An 18812-nucleotide genomic window follows, 5' to 3' on the forward strand; every position below is an offset into this window, starting at 1 on the left:
CTGCAGCATTCACAACCCAAGCTTCACACCCATATAAGAGTGTTGGTACTACTATACTTTCATACATTCCCTTCTTTGCCTCCATAGGTAACGTTTTTTTTTGTCTCCACATATACCTCAATGCACCACTCACCTTTTTTCCCTCATCAATTCTATGATTAACCTCATCCTTTATAAATCCATCCACCGACATGTCAACTCCCAAGTATCTGAAAACATTCACTTCTTCCATATTCCTCCTCCCCAATTTGATATCAAATTTTTCTTTATCTAAATCATTTGATACCCTCATCACCTTACTCTTTTCTATGTTCACTTTCAACTTTCTACCTTTACACACACTCCCAAACTCGTCCACTAACCTTTGCAATTTTTCTTTAGAATCTCCCATAAGCAGTCTTCAAGCTGGCACTGGACAAGCACCTAAAGTCAGTTCCTGATCAGCCGGGCTGTGGCTCGTACGTTGGTTTGCGTGCAGCCAGCAGCAACAGCCTGGTTGATCAGGCTCTGATCCACCAGGAGGCCTGGTCACAGACCGGGCCGCGGGGGCGTTGACCCCCGGAACTCTCTCCAGGTAAACTCCAGGTCTCCAGCACAGTATCATCAGCAAAAAGCAACTGTCAATTCCCATTTTGTATTTGATTCCCCATAATTTAATCCCACCCCTCTCCCGAACACCCTAGCATTTACTTCTTTTACAACCCCATCTATAAATATATTAAACAACCATGGTGACACTACACATCCCTGTCTAAGACCTACTTTTACTGGGAAGTATTCTCCCTCTCTTCTACACACCCTAACCTGAGCCTCAATATCCTCATAATAACTCTTTACAGCATTTAATAACTTACCACCTATTCCATATACTTGCAACATCTGCCACATTGCTTCCCTATCCACTATCATATGCCTTTTCTAAATCCATAAATGCAATAAAAACTTCCCTATCTTTATCTAAATACTGTTCACATATATGCTTCAATGTAAACACTTGATCTACACATCCCCTACCCACTCTAAAACCTCCTTGCTCATCTGCAATCCTACATTCTGTCTTACCTCTAATTCTTTCAATTATAACCCTACCGTACACTTTTCCTGGTATACTCAGTACACTTATTCCTCTATAATTTTTACGATCTCTTTTGTCCCCCTTCCCTTTATATAAAGGGACTATACATGCTCTCCGCCAATCCGTAGGTACCTTCCCCTCTTTCATACATTAAACAAAAATACCAACCACTCCAACAACTTTAAATACATACCAGTATTGAAAAGTAAATAAATGAACACAAATTATGGACTTGCCACCTTCATGTTGGAGTAATTATCTTCAGTTTCATCTCCAAGTAATTGCTTTTGCACTATCATAAAGCTGTAATATCTTAAGTTGAACCATTGTAAGTCGAGGAGCACCTGTAGTGTCTTTTTTTTAACATATTTGAATTTATGGATGGGCATGCATGTATAGTGTGACCTAAGTGTAAGTAGAAGTAGCAAGATATACCTGTTATTTTGTGCATTTATGAGAAAAAAAGACATGAGCAATCCTCTATCGTTTAAAACAAATACAGTGGTACCTCAGTATACGTCCGCTTTGGAATAAATCCAACTTGGTATATGTCCTTTTTGGATGCGAAAATTTTTGCTTGGTATACGACCTTTGTTTGGGATACAACTCACTGTAAAGTTTCTCTCCCCTAACATGACTCCTCTCATTCTGCCAATGGATCAGCAGGTCATCAGTAATTTCAAGAAACTACACTAAAGCACTATTCCAGAGGAGCTTTGAAGTGACCTCTGACACAGAGTTAACCCTGTGTTTTAGAAAGATGATTTTACTATTGCCCCCTGCATAACTCTCACTGAAAAAGCCTGGCAGGAAGTTTCACAGAACAATGAACTCTGCTTGGAGGAATTTGTGGCCAGAAGCAGTGGCTGAAAGGGACTTTGAGGGGTTTGAGGCTGTCTATAGTGGAGGATATTGTCTCTCTGGGCAGGTCCATGGTCTGGATGTGAGTGATGGTGATGTGGAGGAGTTAGTGGAGGGGCACAGGGAAGAGCTGACCACTGAGGAGCTGCAGGAACTTGACGAGGAGGAGCACAAGACTAAGATGGATGCACTCTCTTCAGGCTCATAAGGGAAGACAGAGGAAGCCCCTACTTCATTAATCAAGGAAATCTTTGCCAAATGGATGGACGTTAAAATCTTTGCCGAGAAGTACCACCCCCAACAAAGCCCAAACAAGCCGTAATAGCATTGTCTGGAATGACCAGACAATGTCACATTTACAAAACATCCTGAGAAGGCAGAAGCAAGGTTCTTTGGACAAATTTTTAGCAAAAGTCAAACCTGGTAAGCTTCAACCAGGTCCAAATAGGAAAAAAGAGACAGAAAAGAGAAGGAGACTCTCCTTCCAAACAGCAACATTTCCTCCTCCTCCCCCCTTCTCAGCACTGTCCTAGTAGGCACTCGACTCATTTCAGCAAAGTGAGGTTAAATTTGTATTTAATTTCATCTAATTCTTTTGTATTTATGTATGTATTTTAGTATTAAGCAGTATTTAAATTATTTTATACAATCTCATCAATGTATAATATGCCAGTAACAAGAGGATATTTTTTTCATGGTAACAGATAAATCGTTTTCCCTATATTTTTTATGGGAAAATTAGTTTGGTATACATTCCGTTTGGTATAAATCCGAGGTCCTGAAACAGATGAAGGATGTATACCAAGGTACCGCTGTGTATGGTGGTGTCTTTTTTTTTTGTCTCAAACACGTGAGATAATAGGTATATCATGCTATTTCTACTTACACTCAGATCACACTATATGTACATGCATGTCCACGAATTTATATTTACACACTCATCTGGGTTTTCTATTTTCTAAATAGTTCTTGTTCTATATTTCCTCCATTGGGAAGTGGAAAAGAATTCTTCCTCCATAAGCCATGTGTGTCATAAGAATCGACTAAAATGCCAGGAGCAAGGGGCTAGTAATCCCTTCTGTACAGTAAGGCCCTGCTTTATGGCGTTCCGCTAATATGGACATTTCAAATTATGACCAAAACTCTTCATATGGCTCCTCCCCCCACCTGACTCGCTAATATGGTTGCTGCACGCCACTTGGTTTGTTTACATTCTCTGTGAGCTCTGCGTTTCTCCATTATGTTTGGAAACCTTCCAAAATTTCAAGTATTTTAGAGTTTTCATATTATATTTTTTTCTTTAATAACCCTTTCAGGGTCCGTCCCGTAGATCAACGGCTTTACGTTGAGTGTCCAAACCGTAGATCTATGCCAAAATTCTAGCGCCGTCAAATTTAGCGCGAAAACGCTCATAGGCCTACATGTGAGAGAACGGGTCTGCGTGGTGGGTGTGCGCCATAAACAAAAAATCTAGGCGCCCGCATAGCATTGTGGGAACGCCGGCTCAGTTACCCTTGTTCACCATGCCTCGTCGCAAGTCAGCTCTCACTCCACGGAAAATTGGGACTCTCCTCTTCCTATCTGATAGTTCTGACACTGATGGAAGTGGAAATGAAGACGAATTCTACGGCTCTGATCAGTTAGTGACCGAAAAGAATGACCAGGATATCGATAATAGTGCAGAAAACCCTGACGATCCTCAACCTTCTACCTCTGGTGTGGGCACTCGTGACTCACGGTCGGTTGTTCCTCATCGCAAGAGAAAACTAATATTTTCGCGTGGCCAGGCCTCTGACTTCAGTAATGATGATGATAGTGACGTGGACTGTGATTTTATTGCGCTCGACGATCAATCGAGTAGTGATAGTGAGGAATCATATTCACCAGTGAAGCGTCGGTATGTTCGCCGGCGCATGCGCTCGGGTAGTGTACCCTATGCTGTGCCCAGGGGACGGAGTACATCCCGTGGCCCAACACCAGTTTTAGGTAGTGATAGTGAGGATGATGTGGCTACACTTGGCATGGATAGACCACAGGCATTAGTGGATGGTGTTAGTGGTGATGGTAGTGGCACCGCCATGCGTGACTCACCAGGCCACGCTGGGACCCATGCTGACTCGTCAGTTCAAGGACAAAGCGGAGCGCCAGCCACCAGCCCACCACAGCCACAACCACCCGCACAACCAGCCTATGATGTCCAGTATCCACCAGCAAACCGTATGTGGGATTGGCAGCAAAATCCCAATTTTGTTCCCAAGCCTCACCACTTTGATGATTCTCAAAGTGGAATTCTACCTACTTGTCCCCTTGGAACCATGGCCAATGAACTGGAATTCTTTGAATTATTCTTTGACCAGCCATTGATGGAAATTATTGTCAGGGAAAGTAATAAGTATTTTGAGTACACCATGGCAAATACGATCTTATCACCACAGTCAAGACTACACAGGTGGAAAGAGATGACAGTTGCAGAAATGTATTTGCTTTTTGCAACAATAATGCTTATGCCCTACGTCTATAAGCATAATATAAAAGCATACTGGTCCACAGATCGGCTAATTTCTACCCCGGTCTTCAGTGAAATCATACCAGTGAACAGGTTTATCTTACTCTTACGTATGTTGCACTTCTCTGACAAAACCAGGCCTGACAGAAGTGACAGGTTATACAAGATTAGAAATGTTTTCATGTATCTCAAACAAAAGTTCAGAATATACTTTTATCCATTCAAGAATCTTGTAATTGACGAGTCTTTGATTTTGTTCAAAGGTAGACTGTCATTCAAGAAGTATATACCGAGCAAGAGGAAAAGCTTTGGTATAAAATTGTTTGTACTCTGTGATTGTGATTGTGACAGTGGCCTGGTGTTGGATATTGTTGTATTCACGGGTAGTAAAACATTGAAAGATACCAAGATGTTATTGGGTATCTCAGGTGACGTAGTGAGAAACATGATGGCACCTTATCTTGGTAAGGGGCATACATTATATACCGATAACTGGTATACAAGCCCATTACTCAGTGATTTCATGCGAGTGAACAAGACAGATGTGTGTGGCACAGTGCGTTCTAATCGTAAACATATGCCCAGGCTCAACGCAGGTGCTCGTGGTGATGACGTGCAGGTGTTTACTGCCAATGACATCATGGCATTACGGTGGCATGACAAACGAGATGTCACGTTGTTGACAACCATTCACCGTAATGAAATGCAAGACAGTGGCAAAGTTGATCGAGTGACTAATGAACATATTCGAAAACCAGTGTCAGTGATTGATTATACACAAAACATGCGCTTGGTTGACAAGTGTGACATGCAGATTGGTTTTGTTGACTGTGTTCGTAAGAATTACAAGTGGTACATGAAACTTTTCTTCCATCTCATGGACATTTCAATGCTCAATGCATATAATATGTACCAAATAAAGACTGGCAACAGACCACCGTATGGTGAATTTTGTTTGTCTGTTGTCAGACAACTCAATGAAGTACCAGGTAACAACACCTGCTATACAACATGGTCCTCGAATTCCTCAGGATATACCCAAGCGTTTGAGGAGAGAAGGTGATCATTTCATAATACAGCTTCCTTCAACTCAGAAGAAATTTGCTCAGAAGAGATGCATTGTCTGTGCACAAACAAAATGACGGCAACAAAGACGCAAAGACACTCGGTTTATGTGTGAGGAATGTAAGGTGCCTCTGTGCATGGTGCCTTGTTTCAAGGAGTTCCTCAAGCTCCAGCAGTTCTAAAACCATGTCCAGTGATTGTAAATATGTAAATATATGATAGAACATTAGTATTATACAATATTTGTGCATGTTCATTGTAATAAACAACAGTGGTAAACAATAATATGATAATAACTTTAGTGCGGTTATTGTGTTCAATACAGTGAGTTTATATATATACATTATATACAGTATTGGTCTCTCAGGCCCCAAATGTTAGTAGGAATAGAAAAAAATTGGAAAAGAAAAGAAAAAACAACTAAAAACCACAAAATAATGTAATGCGCGTATGTGGAATTCGTCGATGTTGCCGCCACCACATCATTTTTGACAAACTTCTTGGCACTGTATCTCGGTAAGTACTGATCAGATTTTTTTTTTTGTCTTATTACTTTCACAAAAATATGCTCTTTAATTCTGTAAGAAAAAATAATTTTTTTTTTTTTTCAAAATTTCTTGGACACTGGAGCACCACTTCAGATTTTGGCCTTGGACCCTGAAAGGGTTAACATGTCGGTAGCTTCCCACAGAGGCAGGGTGACCCAAAAAGAAAGAAAAAGACTTTCATCATCATTCAACACTTTCACCATCACTCATATATAATGTCTTTGCAGAGGTGCTCAGATACAACAATTTAAAAGTCCCTCCAAACTGCCAATATCCCAAACCCCTCCTTTGAAGTGCAGGCATTGTACTTCCCATTTCCAGGACTCGAGTCCAGTTAACCAGTTTCCCTGAATCCCTTCACAAAATATTACCCTGCTCACACTCCAACAGCTCGTCAGGTCCTAAAAACCATTTGTCTCCTTTCACTCCTATCTAACATGCTCACGTATGCTTGCCGGAGTCCAAGCCTCTCCCCCACAAAACCTCCTTTATCCCCTCCCTCCAACCTTCCCGAGGACGACCCCTACCCTGCCTTCCTTTCCCTACAGATTTATATGCTCTCCAAGTCATTGTACTTTGTGATCCATTCTCTCTAAATGACCAAACCACCTCAACCCCTCTGACTAATACTTTAAGTAACTCCACACCTCCTCCTAATTTCCACACTCTGAATTCTCTGCAGAACATTTACACCAGACATTGCCCTTAGACACGACATCTCCACTGCCTCGCCGCAGCATTTACAACCCAAGCTTCACATCCATGTACGAGTGTTGGTACCACTATACTTTTGTACATTCCTTTCTTTGCCTCCATGGATAACGTTTTTCATATCCACAGATACCACAATGCACCGCTCGCCTTTTTTCCTTCATCAATTCTATAGTTAACCTCATATTTCATAAACCCATCCACTGACAAGTCAACTCCCAAATATCTGAAAGCATTCACTTCTTTCATACTCCCTCTCTCTAATGTGATATCCAATTTTTCTTTATGTAAATCGTTTGATACCCTCATCATCTTACTCTTATCTACATTCACTTTCAACTTTCTACCTTTACACACCCTACACAGTACAATAATTTGAGCGTACAAGGGGAAGTTTTTCAATAATACAGTATGTAGAAAATTATGATATTCATGGGAAATGCTAAACTTGTAAAGATTGATCAACACCTGGAAAATGGGAGGTAATTAGGTTTGAGCCAAGGAAAAGTTGGACAGCAGCTCCAATTCCTATATCAAGAGCTCTTCACTGGCATTAGGACACCATTCTCAATGAGAACAATACAGTAAGGATTTAAGAATAATATCCAACAAACTTACGGTTCTGGCATAGGTCTCGACAAACATCTTCCACAAAAGTAACGAAGATCGGCCGCTTTTCTAATCGCTCCGTCGATCTAATCTTGAATATCAATGCTTTTCTAAAAGAAGTCAAACCATCACTACTTGACAGGTCAATATTATCCAACAGCTTATTGTCTGCAATAATAAAATTGTCAATCATAAGCAGTTAATTATACAAAAAATAAACATATCTCTACAATATCTTAAATATTACACTTTTATGTATTTTCAGTGTGTTTGTTTTGGAACCCAATTATTCCCTTACTATTTTTAAATACTCTATGCTATTTATTAGCCTTTTATTTTTTTGTGGTAGGAAATCATGACATTTCAACTTATACAAATTTGCACACAATTTTGTATAGGTTGATATGTAGGCTTGCTTAAGACACCTCACTGCTCAACATTTATTGGCCATTTTTCTTATAATGTTTAAATGCACACTTTCATCAATTTGTATAACCTAACCTTATATAAAACAAGAAAGTTTACTCTGACTGCAGGTAATATTCAAAAAATGATGCTAAGAATCATGCAAGAAAATAAGCAGCAAAAAAATGAGAATAGGTTGCAAATTTGTACATTTTAAGCATTACTACTAGGACATTTAAACTATCCAAAATGACAACCCCATTTTCCTCAAAATTTCTAACTACTGTTACTTAAAAAAAAAAAAAAAAAAAATATCTAGTAATAATTCTCTCTAAAACTGTCATTATTCCAGTACATTTAAATAAATACACAACCACTAGAGCTCAAATCTTTATTGTACAGAGTTTTCATTTGTTTTAATTTTATTTATGAAGCACTGGAACTGTTTGGTTACTGCTTTAAACATATACAACAGTGTTACTAATGTAACAGTCATCTTTATTCAAAATAATGAATTTGCTATTGCTGTGAACATTTTGCTATCATATTAGAGAAAGAAAGCACAATAACAAAGTAAGCAAAACCATACAAAATCCATTTTACACATTCCACATATATAATCATTATTCACTATCATTAGCCATGTCAGCACAATTAGACAAGAGGGAAAATATTCCAACCACTTATTCCCCAAAATATATTTGGGTCTTATTCAAGGAAGCAGTGTGGGGAGAGAGGCATCCCTCCCAGAGAAGAGACCCTTAACCCCCACCATTTCATTAAGGTGACAAAGCAATGAGGATTTTAGGCTTCAGTTCATGTGTAAAAAAAAAAAAAAAAAAAGCATTTAACTAATTTTGGGACATGAATTCAAATCAGAATTTAGATTTGTTCTAATCTGTAAAGTTACTGTAAGAGAACCCGAGTGAACGATTTCTCAAGACACAGCCATCATGGAGAAGAGATATCAGGGAAATCTAATTATCAGTTTGATGGCAGACTACTGTTGGACACTGATACTGGAGAGCAATACTGAACACAGGTGATAAAGCTTGAAAACTGTGAATATGTTTGTAAAACTGTATGGAAATTTGTTTGTTATATGTACATCTATTGTGACTTTACATCAAGAAAGATTAGCTTTTGTCATTGCATGTGCCATACTTAATATCTATCAATGCACAATACCCATGAATGTTAGGTAACAATATATCGTGGTTCTTCAACCTCAAACAGCCAAAATATTCATCATAAAGATTTCAAAAAAACCTTATGCATTAGACTAAATGAGCTCAGATTTATGATCAGCACATCAAAGTTAGATTAAACCAACCAATTTTGTTTCTGAACTGGATAAAGTTGAATTTTGTTGCCAAGTGTTATAGAGTAACAATATTAACCTAACATCTAATAGCAATTACAGGGAACATAAAACAAGTACAGTGGTCCCTCAATTATCGTCCATAATCCGTTCTTGGGATTGGGACTATTATCGAAATAGACGATTTTCGAATCAATTTTCCCCACAAGAAATAATGTAAATACAATTAATCCGTTCCTGACACCCAGAAGTATTAAAACAAAAATTTTTTTTACACGAAATATAGATATAGTACGTAAACAATACAATGGCACATGATGAATGAAACATTAACAGCATAACACTTACCTTTATTGGCGATTCTTCTTAGTGGAGGAGGAGAGACATTGAATTACTGTTTGGAAGGGGAATCCCCTTCCATCAACACCTCAGGTACCAAGTGCTTTTCTGGGGTTAGTTCTCTTCTCTGTTTCTTAATGCCACTAGGACCAGCTTGAGTCACTGGAATCCTGTCTCGCAAAAAAACTGTCCAGAGAGCTCTGTTTCTGGCGTCTCTTTAAAACTTCCCTAAAATGGGCCAAGACTCTGTCACTGTACAAGTTGCCGATATGGCTTGCAACATCCTTCTCAGGGTGATGTTTCTCCATAAATCTTTCCATCCTACCCCACATTTCAAAAATCTCCTTAATTTCTGAAGAAGGCACCCTCTTCCATCTCTCTTCCTCCTCCTCTGCAGCAAGATTCTGAGCTGCGATCTGTTGCTCTTCCTGCTGAAACTCTTGCCCCTTTCATATTGTTCAATGATGTTTTTCTTAAATTCAATCATATTTCCCACCTTCTTTACCAAAGGTTTGGCACTAGGAGCTTTCTTTGGAGCCATGGTAGCTTATTTAGCACTTGCAAGCACTAAAATGAATGGAATATTATGAAATATTTCGTATGAACACGTGAGGGGACCGTCGCTCACTGGTAAACAATGGTACACTGGCTGGGAACGGCTCAGAGCCGTGAGTACGCGTCCAGGACAAAAGGCGATTAGCGAGTTAACGGACCATTTGCGAGCCAATGTTTAGACGAAATAACAGGACTATTTCCAAAATGGACAACTTTCAGGCCAGACGATTGAGGGACCACTGTATGTACTCCTCACTTAACGACCACTTAGATTTACAACCAGCTCTCCAACCAGTGTACTGTGTGTGTATTTTACTTTTTTATTGTTTTTTTAATGCCTATTTCTATTTTTAATATACTAAAAATTTTATAAATGGTGCAGAAGAGACATTAGTATAATATCTAAAGATGGTTGACAAGCCCACTATCAGTACAGTACGCTTGAAATATTAGCAAGGGTGGCTCCTTGCTAAACAACAAATTCGCTTACCGACTTACTCTTAGGATGGAACTCGGTCGTTAACCCTTAAACTGTCCTAACGTAGATCTATGTTCGTGCGCATAGCACTCCGAACGTAGATCTACTTTTTTTATATGCTTTTTTATGGAGAAAATCAAGGTTGGAGCACTAAGCACACAGTGCTCCAACCTTGATTTTCTCCATGAAAAAGCGTATAAAAAAGTAGATCTACGTTCGGAGTGCTATGCGCGCGAACATAGATCTACGTATGGACAGTTTAAAGGTTAAGCGAGAACCATCTGTATATACACACTTTACTTATCTGTTTCTGAATGACTTCACATCCCCGTAATGTTTCCTTTCCAATTTCCTTGGGGAAGTATGTTAGATGCCTCACTCCACAGTTATGTGCCAAATGAGGCTACTAAAATGTTGGTTACTCTTTTTTTTTTTTTTTTTCTCTCCAACAAGTCGGCCGTTTCCCACCGAGGCAGGGTGACCTAATAAAGAAAATCCCCAAAAAGAAAATACTTTAGTCATTCAACAATTTCACCTCACTCACACATAATCACTGTTTTTGAAGAGGTGCTCAGAATACAACAGTTTAGAAGCATATACAGTAGGGCCCCGCTTTACGGCATTCCGCTAATACGGTCATTTCAAATTATGACCAAAACTCGCTATACGGCTCCCCCTACCTGACTTTCTAATACGGTCACCAGGCCCCACCCAGTTTGTTTACATTCTCTGTGAGATCCATAAGCACTAAGTCTCTCCAGTATGTCTGGAAACTCCAAAATTTCAAGTGTTTTTAAAAGTTATTTCATATTTTATATATACTCTGATAATTATTCTTATGTATACAGTGGAACCTCAAAAATCGAACTTTCTTCGGTTCAGAAGTCTGTTCCTGGAGTTTACCTGGAGAGAGTTCCGGGGGTCAACGCCCCCGCGGCCCGGTCTGAGACCAGGCCTCCTGGTGGATCAGAGCCTGATCAACCAGGCTGTTGCTGCTGGCTGCACGCAAACCAACATACGAGCCACAGCCCGGCTGATCCGGAACTGACTTTAGGTGCTTGTCCAGTGCCAGCTTGAAGACTGCCAGGGGTCTGTTGGTAATCCCCCTTATGTGTGCTGGGAGGCAGTTGAACAGTCTCGGGCCCCTGACACTTATTGTATGGTCTCTTAACGTGCTAGTGACACCCCTGCTTTTCATTGGGGGGATGGTGCATCGTCTGCCAAGTCTTTTGCTTTCGTAGTGGGTGATTTTCGTGTGCAAGTTCGGTACTAGTCCCTCTAGGATTTTCCAGGTGTATATAATCATGTATCTCTCCCTCCTGCGTTCCAGGGAAAACAGGTTTAGGAACCTCAAGCGCTCCCAATAACTGAGGTATTTTATCTCCGTTATGCGCGCTGTGAAAGTTCTCTGTACATTTTCTAGGTCGGCAATTTCACCTGCCTTGAAAGGTGCTGTTAGTGTGCAGCAATATTCCAGCCTAGATAGAACAAGTGACCTGAAGAGTGTCATCATGGGCTTGGCCTCCCTAGTTTTGAAGGTTCTCATTATCCATCCTGTCATTTTTCTAGCAGATGCGATTGATACAATGTTATGGTCCTTGAAGGTGAGATCCTCCGACATGATCACTCCCAGGTCTTTGACGTTGGTGTTTCGCTCTATTTTGTGGCCAGAATTTGTTTTGTACTCTGATGAAGATTTAATTTCCTCATGTTTACCATATCTGAGTAATTGAAATTTCTCATCGTTGAACTTCATATTGTTTTCTGCAGCCCACTGAAAGATTTGGTTGATGTCTGCCTGGAGCTTTGCAGTGTCTGCAATGGAAGACACTGTCATGCAGATTCGGGTGTCATCTGCAAAGGAAGACACGGTGCTGTGGCTGACATCCTTGTCTATGTCGGATATAAGGATGAGGAACAAGATGGGAGCGAGTACTGTGCTTTGTGGAACAGAGCTCTTCACCGTAGCTGCCTCGGACTTTACTCTGTTGACGACTACTCTCTGTGTTCTGTTAGTGAGGAAATTATTGATCCATCGACCGACTTTTCCTGTTATTCCTTTAGCACGCATTTTGTGCGCTATTACGCCATGGTCACACTTGTCGAAGGCTTTTGCAAAGTCTGTATATATTACATCTGCATTCTTTTTGTCTTCTAGTGCATTTAGGACCTTGTCGTAGTGGTCCAATAGTCGAGACAGACAGGAGCGACCTGTTCTAAACCCATGTTGCCCTGGGTTGTGTAACTGATGGGTTTCTAGATGCGTGGTGATCTTGCTTCTTAGGACCCTTTCAAAGATTTTTATGATATGGGATGTTAGTGCTATTGGTCTGTAGTTCTTTGCTGTTGCTTTACTGCCCCCTTTGTGGAGTGGGGCTATGTCTGTTGTTTTTAGTAACTGTGGGACGACCCCCGTGTCCATGCTCCCTCTCCATAGGATGGAAAAGGCTCGTGATAGGGGCTTCTTGCAGTTCTTGATGAACACAGAGTTCCATGAGTCTGGCCCTGGGGCAGAGTGCATGGGCATGTCATTTATCGCCTGTTCGAAGTCATTTGGCGTCAGGATAACATCGGATAGGCTTGTGTTAATCAAATTTTGTGGCTCTCTCATAAAAAATTCATTTTGATCTTCGACTCTCAGTCTGGTTAGCGGCTTGCTAAAAACTGAGTCATATTGGGACTTGAGTAGCTCACTCATTTCCTTGTTGTCATCTGTGTAGGACCCATCTTGTTTAAGTAGGGGCCCAATACTGGACGTTGTTCTCGATTTTGATTTGGCATAGGAGAAGAAATACTTTGGGTTTCTTTCGATTTCATTTATGGCTTTTAGTTCTTCCCGCGATTCCTGACTCCTAAAGGATTCTTTTAGCTTAAGTTCGATGCTTGCTATTTCTCTGACCAGTGTCTCCCTACGCATTTCAGATATATTGACCTCTTTTAGCCGCTCTGTTATTCTTTTCCGTCGCCTGTAAGGGGAGCGCCTGTCTCTTTCTGTTTTACATCTACTCCTCCTTTTTCTTAGAGGAATAAGCCTTGTGCATACATCGAGTGCTACCGAGTTAATCTGTTCTAGGCATAAGTTGGGGTCTGTGTTGCTTAGTATATCTTCCCAGCTTATATCGGTTAGGACTTGGTTTACTTGGTCCCACTTTATGTTTTTGTTATTGAAGTTGAATTTGGTGAATGCTCCCTCGTGACAAATCTCATTATGTTCGAGTGCCTTTACCGAATGAATTTATTCCCATCAGGAATAATGTAAATTAGATTAGTCCATTTCAGACCCTTAAAAATACACTTATAAAAGCACTTACAAAAATACACTTACATATTGGTTATGTTGGGAGCAGTTCGATTTTTGAGGTTCCACTGTACCTGTACCTAAATAAATTTACATACTGTTCTGGCATGCAGGTACACATTAAAATCAGTGTCTTATGTCTCAAGACGTCATATTAGTAATGATAATAATCACCGAGTCACATTTAAATGTCGTATATTACGTTAATATACACATTTTCATTAATCCATCTATGATATTTTTTCAAAATTGTATAATAAACATGATGCATAACATATAAATATGATAAATACACCCCACAGTAGAATAAATAAACAAATATGAGTTGTGGTAGCAGACGACTTGCACAAGTGGCGCCATATTAGAAATAATAATAATCATCACCGAGTCTCATTAAATGTCATATATTATGTTAATATACACATTTTCATTAATCCATCCATGATATTTTTTTCAAAATTATATAATAAACACGATACATAACATATAAAGATAAGTACACCCCACAATAGAATAAACAAACAAATATGAGCTGTTGTAGCCAGATAACTTGTACAAGTGACAGCAAGAATAACATTTTCTCTAATCTAACATAAGAGAAAATGTGTTACTGGGGGTAACTGTAGAAAATTATTCCTTTTGTATGTATGTAAGTTTATTCAGGTATATACAAATACAGTTGCATAGATTATCATAAATAACAGCATATGTGTAGAGAACCTAGGATAATCCAAAAAAGTCAGTGACTTATTTCCAGCGTCATTTCTTCTAAAAATGGTGTTACACAAGAATGGGAGTGTTCTTTATTTATTCTACAGCATCAATGTAGAGACAACTTGTGCACAATGTAACTTGTACACAAACCAGACGTGTACACTTTGTTTGTTTACAAAACTTATGTTCGCCTGGTTTGTTTACATAACTCTGCGCCTGTCCTCTCGTACTCATTCTCTCTCTCTCTCATTTATTCGTTTTATCTCATTTACTCACTCCTGACCCTACATTAATCTACAAATATTTAAAGGCAAGTAATGAGTAAATTGTATATGCATTTTATTGCTCTGGGATGCTTAAATGTAAGAGAATATTTATGTGTAGGTGGGGTGGCCTGGTATGGTAGCCCGGCTGACTACCATACATACCACACTTGATTTCTTACAATACTACTTTTCTCACCCTAGATTAAGACAATAAATATTATAAGGTAAGTAATGAGTGCACTATGTGTGTATTGTACTTTTTTATTGTTTTTTGATGCCTAGTTCTACTGCTAACTTAATATATTTTAGTGTAAACTTGTTATCTAGTATTTGTACGCATTTACAAGGGGAAAAAAAAGGGTGTTCCACTTTAAGGCGATTTCCGCTTTACGGCGGTAGCCTGGAACCTAACCTGCCATATAAGTGGGGCCCTACTGTATGTATAAAGATATACAACATATCCCTCCAAACTACCAATATCCCAAACCCCTCCTTTAAAGTGTAGGCATTGTACTTCCTATTTCCAGGACTCGAGTCCAGCTATATAAAAATAACCGGTTTCCCTGAATCCCTTCACTAAATATTACCCTGCACACACTCCAACAGCTCGTTAGGTCCCAAATACCATTCGTCTCCATTCACTCCTATCTACCATGCTCATGCACGCTTGCTGGAAGTCCAAGCCCCTCTCCCACAGAACCTCCTTTACCCCCTCCCTCCAACCTTTTCAAAGGACGACCCCTACCCTGCCTTCCTTCCCCTTTAGATTTATACACTCTCCAAGTCATTCTACTTTGATCCATTCTCTCTAAATGACCAAACCACCTCAAAAACCCCTCTTCAGCCCTCTGATTAATACTTTTATTAACTCCACACCTTCTCCTAATTTCCACACTCCGAATTTTCTGCGTAAGATTCACACCACACATTGCCCTTAGACAGAACATCACTGCCTCCAACCGCCTCCTCTTTTATGGTATGTTATTACTATAGTATAGTTTTACCAACACTCTTATATGGGTGTGAAGCATCGGTGATGAATGTTGCAGCGAGAAGGCTGGAGGCAGTAGAGATGTCATGTCTGAGGGCAATGTGTGGTGTGAATATAATGCAGAGAATTCGTAGGTTGGAAGTTAGGTGGTGGTGGTGTCGGACTACCAAAACTTTTGTCCGGAGGGCTGAGGAAGGGTTGTTGAGGTGGTTTGGACATGTAGAGAGAATGGAACGAAACAGAATGACTTCGAGTGTGTATAAATCTGTAGTAGAGGGAAGGTGGCATAGGGGTCAACCTAGGAAAGGTTGGAGGGAGGGGGTAAAGGAGGTGGTTTTGTATGTGAGGGGCTTGGACTTCCAGCAAGCATGCGTGAGCGTATATAATAGGAGTGAATGGAGACAAATAGGTTTTAATACTTAACGTGCTGTTGGAGCGTGAGCAAAGTAACACTTACGAAGGAATTCAGGGAAACTGGCAAACCGGACTTGAGTCCAGGAGATAGGAAGTATAGTGTCTGCACTCTGAAAGAGGGGTGTTAATGCTGCAAGACAGTGATGGAGTGAACGATGATGAAAGTTTTTCTTTTTCAGGCCACCCTGCCTTGGTGGGAATCGGCCGACGTGTTAATAAAAAATATTACTATAAATAATTTTCTTTTTAAAACTGGGTTGTCTCAATGGAATGTGAAGCTAGTACAGGTTTTTAAGAACACATGATTAATGAAAGGAAGATTAATTTTCTAGCACTGAGTGAAACTAATTGCGAGAGGGGTAGCGAGCTTGAATAGGGAGGAAGTAAAGGAATCGAGACGGTTGTCTCAGGAAACAAACCTAGAGGAATAGTGGTGATGATAAAATAAACAGTGGTGGAAAGAAGGGTTTAAATATTTAAATTTAAGAAATAGGTGGTTTAAAATGTAAGTAGGATGTAAAACAATGAAGTGGCAGGGTTTGTGCCTGAGGTTAGAAAGTGTTCTCTGGGAGGGGTGCCACTCTCCTTGCAGTACCTGCAGGAATAAGAACCCAACATCTCTTTCGGAATAAGTGGTGGGGATATTTTTCCCTTTTGTATTGCAAAAAGAAGGGAAAGCATTGGGGAGGCTGAGAAAAAGAAAAATTGGAATAGATAATATGGATGAGAAAAAATATTAAAAACAAAAGAACAGAAAGGTGGTGAGAAAAATAATGAAGGAACAAAAACAAGAGAAAAATAAAAGTTTAGAGAATATGGAACAAAATGATAGTGTTCTGACTTTTGAGACCTTAATGCAAAGGTGGGACAGTTGTGGAGACCAGTAAAGTTTTGAGCTCCAGGGGTAAATAGAAAACCATTAATTTTGTTTAGAAAATAACTGATAAGAGGAAACATTAATATTACTATTATAAAATCGACGAGAAGTGTTAAATCTATAAATGTCATACAGCACCCTGGGATTCAGGCAATTAGGTTTAATTCAAGGAAGAGAAGGTGAGCAGAGGGGTAGCTTTATTGTCTTGGATCAAGGGCCCTTTACCGGCATCAAAGCACCACTCTTGAAGAAAAAAGAAGCAATAAATTTGTCAAGAGCATAATATGCAACCCATCCTCCCTAGCAAACACTGGTACATATTTTATAGATTCCACTTCCCGTCTGTCACTGTTCAACCTAAGTTGAAAAGCTTTATTTGTGATTCATTTGGATATGCGTTTCCAACCATATCTTCTTGTTCTTGTTGCATCCCCTGTGAGGGAAAAGTTCAACAGATAGCAGTAGCGAGCGAGTATATGGTAACGATAGTTTGATTGCCGGCTGTTTGTTAAGGTAGGGCCAGTCTAGCTCCCGCTATCCCCTCCCCCCCCTTTTTCCCCACCCCGAAAGGTGACGTGTGGGGCTCCGGCCAAACAGTAATCACTCGACTCACAGCTCCCAGCACAACTAAGTAAAAGCCTCTGCTCCTATTCTAATGGATATTGGTTGAAAGCTTCACTTTTGACCAATATTAAACTTGGTCCTTTCAGTTTTAAGCTCCCCATGAGACTTTTAGATAGTCACCACTTTTTTAAGTATCTTACACTTATCATGGAGAGTGTTTTCTTAAGCAGTGGGTAACCTGTCTCTCTTTCCAGCTTGGAATGACAGATCGGGTCACCTGCCAACCAACGAGAAGTGTTGAAGGAGAGGGACTGAAAAGGTCTTGGGATGTCACTTCATTATCTACCTACCTGATTAATTGTACAGGACACTACCCCTTATCTTTGCAGTGGTAAAGAACCTGTGTTCCTGTCATCTGGACTGACTATTCAAGGCTATAGACTCTGTGAAGAACTAGTCGTTGGGTTGTCACTAAACACCTGTGACCCCCCCCCCCATCAGCAACGGCTACAATTTCTACAAGACGATGTCAACCTCAACCAGACACCCCAGTATCACTGTATATATTAGCGTTGAATTCAAATGTCATTTTTCCATTTCATTTTTCATTCAAGTAGGATACGCCTTCATATTTCAGTGTTTTATCTTTGCATTAATAAATAATAGTGTTTATCTTTGTGAATTATTATTTCTTTTTCTATTCATTAATTTTCCTGAGGAGCCAGCCAGCCTTGGTAATACTGTCTGAAGTTGTTACAGGGCTGAGTAAGCCTTCACAAGTGGCGACCTTGCCAGGATCAACTCTACTGAATCAAGATCCAACTCCATCTCGAATCTATCATTGAAACTTCAACGCCGCATACCACAAACGGTTACCACCAGCCATGAGTAATCATTCTCTATGGTAGGACTACAGTATAGGTATTTAAAAGATTTGGCGATTGTTTTAGTCTCAATTTATTGTAAGTCAAGTCAGGCAGGATATAGTATTAGTTAATTCTGTCGCCTTTATTTTTGAGCTTGAAACGATTTGGAGGAATAGACTCTAGGGACCCCGAGATTTTCCAGTGACAAGTTGTTTCATTGAGCTCTTTATTATATCAAGGGAACTGTTGTAGGACACTCTTGATTTTTTGTTGGTGAGAAGATTGGATGGTCAAGGGACCCCATTCTACTTACTGCTTGCTCGGAGCCGGCATAGAACCCTCCGTTTTC

General features: G+C 39.9%; 1 protein-coding gene across 1 annotated transcript in view; it reads right to left on the minus strand.

The window, feature by feature from the left end:
* eIF3j (eukaryotic translation initiation factor 3 subunit j) overlaps nt 1-18812 on the minus strand; it is a 91438-nt gene that overhangs the window by 24228 nt on the left and 48398 nt on the right. The window contains exon 5 of the mRNA XM_053772280.2: nt 7385-7543. Coding sequence (XP_053628255.2) covers nt 7385-7543 — 159 coding nt within the window. The remainder of the gene's footprint in view (nt 1-7384; nt 7544-18812) is intronic.

This window comes from Cherax quadricarinatus, chromosome 1 (genome assembly GCF_038502225.1).
Source record: "Cherax quadricarinatus isolate ZL_2023a chromosome 1, ASM3850222v1, whole genome shotgun sequence".
Classification (NCBI taxonomy): domain Eukaryota; kingdom Metazoa; phylum Arthropoda; class Malacostraca; order Decapoda; family Parastacidae; genus Cherax; species Cherax quadricarinatus.